Below are 4,020 nucleotides of genomic sequence, written 5' to 3' on the forward strand. Positions count from 1 at the left end.
TCGTATTAATGATGAAAAAAATATGGAATTAAAGTTTATTGAGTCTAGTTTCTCATAGAAGAAACGGTGTAAATAATGAGTTCGGGTTTCCCTGTTCTGACTTTAGAAAATCATCAAAAATTAGAGAAAAATAATTAGGGGTTAAAATTTACAAGTTTAAATTATTAATGAGTCTATTTCCAGTAGAAACAAATGGGTACTTCATCCAAATTTTTTACTAAGAGATAATTATTTTTTAGCAAAGAAGGGTCGAAGCTGTCAGACAACAGAACAAGGGTAAGTTTTAAGATTTTACTGTATTTATTGGCTAAACAAAAAATTCTACAAATTTTATGGTAGAAAGGTATTTGAGTCTAGTTTCAAAAACGTCAAGCGAATTTTAATTCGGAATTCTGTAGCTCAAGATGTAAATAATTTAGTAACAGTGACGCAAGTAGACAGCTTTGAAGGAACACATAAATAAATAGTGAAAACATATATGAATATTTAGCTAGCACGGGTTACATTAAAAATGGATCACGTGGCCAAGGCCAATTTGGCCCAAGTGGGCAACATGGGCATGTGAGCCTATTTTTCTGAAAATTTTTGTAAGGTTGCACTAGTCGCCCAAGTCGACTGTAGACCAACTGTAGGGTCGGTTGGTGATATCTAAATGTATGTACTATGAATTGCATAATGGCATGACATATTTTGTATGTTGCATTGCATCGGAGTGGGTTGATGATATTTGGAGGAAGTGTCTGAAAGGCTATTCAGCCTATTATCTGGCAGCTTAGCTGCAACCTTCTGATTATGTGCCACATTTCAGTACAGCATGGTGTGTAGGGATAGGTGGGTTGATTTAATCCCCACATGGTGTGTAGGGTTGGACAGAGATGGTGTGTAGAGGCTGGTGGGTAGGATTCTGATTTACTGTATTTGCATTCTGTATCTAATATAGGCCAAGGCCTTAATGTATTTCTAAGACTGTATCTGAACAGGCTAAGGCCCAAACTAATTCTGTGATGGGCACAGGCCCAGACTGTATCTAACTGAATTATGTTGATTATCTGTATGCATGTTTTCTGTGCGGATTACACACCGAGTTTGTAAAAACTTACCCTTTCTCTATTTAATCTGTTCAGGTAATCCCCATACTTGACGGGTCAGTGTAGCGGAGGACTCGACCGTGGCCACACGTAAATTTTAGACTGTTTTCTGTTAATGTCTAGAATTTATTACTTATTTGGGGTTTTTTATGTAACTTTTGGACTATGGACTGGTTGGCTTTAAGTTTGGGACTTTATACTATTTTTATGAATTTTTTAAACTGCAACTACACAATTTTTCAAAAACTAAGGTTTTCGTAAATAAAAGCGATTTTCCCTAAATTAATTGGTTACAAAAGCTTCCGCTAAGAGACAAGTTTTAAAGCAAATCAACTAGTACTTATTTTTTTCTGAATTAAATAAAAGTTAACTAACTGTAACGGTTTTAACTCGACAATCTTGTCTTCAAATCCCATTTCATGTGACATCGCCAGATTCAGCCTTAACATCTAGGCTGGGTTTGGGGTGCTACATTTAGTGGTATCAGAGCAAGGTTGCAAAACTAGACTGTGGATTTGGGTTTTAAAAATTGGTTTTAAAGAAATGATTTTTAAATGGTTTGAAATATTTTTGACTGAGTATGTGGTACACCGAGTCTCCGGCGTCAATTCTGTAAGTGTTCTAAAAACTATGATAAGTTTTTAAAAATATGAGTAGCGTATTCTGAAACTATTATAGGTAGTATATTGTACTGAGAACATTGTAGATAGTGTATAGTGAAAAAAGTAGCAAAATTGAAAACTGTAGTAAGACTGCGATTCGTGATAACAAACTCTAAACTTCTAATACTATTTTGCATAAAATATTTACTAATAGATATCAAAACTGTAACTAATTCATAAAACTATTAACACAGACAAGTTACGAATTCTAAGATGAGCGCACGAGGTATTCGTGAACAGGATACTAGAGGCCGAGGTAGAGGCTGTAGAGGGGCTCGAGCTGAGTCCTTGTCGTTAGGTAGCATGCCAAATCTAGATATGTGCGAGACGCCGGTTTCACCTGCTACAGAGGCTGGGTCTCATGATCATATGGCCAGGGACAACACCTTGTCCTAGGCTATGCTGAGGATATTAGAGAGGGTCACTCGGCCCAACACTAGATCTGAGAGTCGAAGGTGAGTTACAGGACGACTCCGATCTAATAGGGCTGAACTATTCAGGGGTGTCACTAGAGTCGCCCCTAGCCTGGTCGAGTACTGGATGGAGGCCACGGAAAGAATCGTGGACGATCTAGACTTTACCCTTGAACAGAAATTGAAATGGGCTATTTCCTTGCTTCGCGATGAAGCATGCCAATGGTGGCTGACTGTTAAGGAGGGCACTCAGCCCGAATGATTGACATAAGATTTCTATAAGTCTGCTTTCTAAGGTAAATATGTAGGGGCAAGCTACATCGATGCTAGAAGACGTGAGTTTCTGAATCTCACACAAGGGGATCGTTCAGTGGCCGAGTATGAGGTCGAGTTTCTGAGATTGAGCCGCTATGAGTGAGGCATGGTGGCGACTGGATATAAGCACTGTGTCCACTTCGAGGATGGACTCAGGGATAGTTTGAGAGTTCTGATAGCTCCGTAGAGGGAGCATAACTTTTTAGCATTGGTAGAGAACACGAAGATCACCGAGGAGGTGAAGCACACTGAGCGGCAAAACTGGGATAAGGAGAGAGGCAAGAATAAGAGGGATTCGGAGCCCTCGATTTCTGGGATGAGGCCTAAGAAAAATGACAGATCTGGTGGGATAGTTAGAGTTAGGGCCCCTGTTGCATCTACTGGAATCACGCTTTGCGGACATTGTGGAAGGCGCCATCTGGGTGAATGTTGGAGGACGACTGGGGCTTGTTTAGGATGTGGGTCTACTGAGCACTGTGTTGGGGAGTGTCCGCTGAGGACCAATCAGGTGCAAGTTACGGGTTCTGGTACTGCACAGCCATCGAGGGTAGTTCAGCAACCGCCTAGGGGCCGTGATCAGGCTAGGAGTGATAATGGTATGGGTTATGGGCAGAGAGCACCAGGCAGAGGTACTGGACAGGCTGAAGCGAGATAATCGGCCCTAGTTTATGCTACTCGTCGCCAAGAGGATAGAGATGCTCCGTACGTCATCACGGGTACGTTTCTTATTTTTGTTGTGCCTTACACTGCATTGATAGATATAGGATCTACGCATTCCTATATTGTCTGTTCTATTTTCAAAAACCTAGAGATTCTGGTTGAGAGTACTTTTAGTGAGGTGACTGTGCTGAGCCTGCTGGGGCAATTTGTTACATTTACCAAACTGTACAGAGATGTTCCCTTAGAGGTTCAAGGGGCAGTATTTCAGGCTGATTTGATGGAGCTTCCATTTTGGGAGTTTGATATGATATTGGGGATGGACTGGTTGGTCAAGAATCATTTCAGTTTGGATTGTGCGACTAAGAGGGTCGTATTGATAACTGAAGGGGGTAATATAGTTGTGATTGGGGAACGCCGGAATTACTTAGCTAACATGAACTCTACACTGGTAGCTGAGAAACTGGTTCGCAAGGGATGTGATGCGTATTTGGCCTACGTAAGTGTTTTCGCTGCTTGGGACTCTACTATTAAGGACTTCATAACTGTGAGGGATTTTTTAGACGTCTTTCCTGAGGAGCTACCAGTTTACCTCCAAATCGAAAGTGGAGTTCTGGATTGAGCTTTACCCTGGTACAGCTCCGATGTCTATCGGTCCCTATCGAATGGTACCGAAGGAGCTTACTGATCTCAAGGCTCAAATTCAAGAGTTATTGGATCATGGGTTCATCCGCCCTAGTGTGTTCCCATGGGGAGCACCGATACTGTTTGTTAAGAAAAAAAATGGATCCATGAGGATATGTATCGACTACCAACAACTAAATAAGTTGACTATTAAGAACAAGTATTCACTTCCAAGGATTGATGATTTGTTTGACCAGTTCC

General features: G+C 41.1%; 1 protein-coding gene across 1 annotated transcript; it reads left to right on the forward strand.

Moving 5' to 3' along the window:
• Nucleotides 1-2,290: 2,290 nt before the first annotated feature.
• Nucleotides 2,291-3,757, forward strand: LOC128033985 (uncharacterized). Its single transcript, XM_052622488.1, has 4 exons — nt 2,291-2,408; nt 2,472-2,548; nt 2,666-3,107; nt 3,237-3,757. Exons 1-4 carry the CDS (start codon nt 2,291-2,293, stop codon nt 3,755-3,757), a joined length of 1,158 nt encoding a protein of 385 aa, XP_052478448.1.
• Nucleotides 3,758-4,020: the final 263 nt, after the last annotated feature.

The sequence above is a fragment of the Gossypium raimondii genome, chromosome 10 (genome assembly GCF_025698545.1).
Source record: "Gossypium raimondii isolate GPD5lz chromosome 10, ASM2569854v1, whole genome shotgun sequence".
Classification (NCBI taxonomy): Eukaryota; Viridiplantae; Streptophyta; class Magnoliopsida; order Malvales; family Malvaceae; genus Gossypium; species Gossypium raimondii.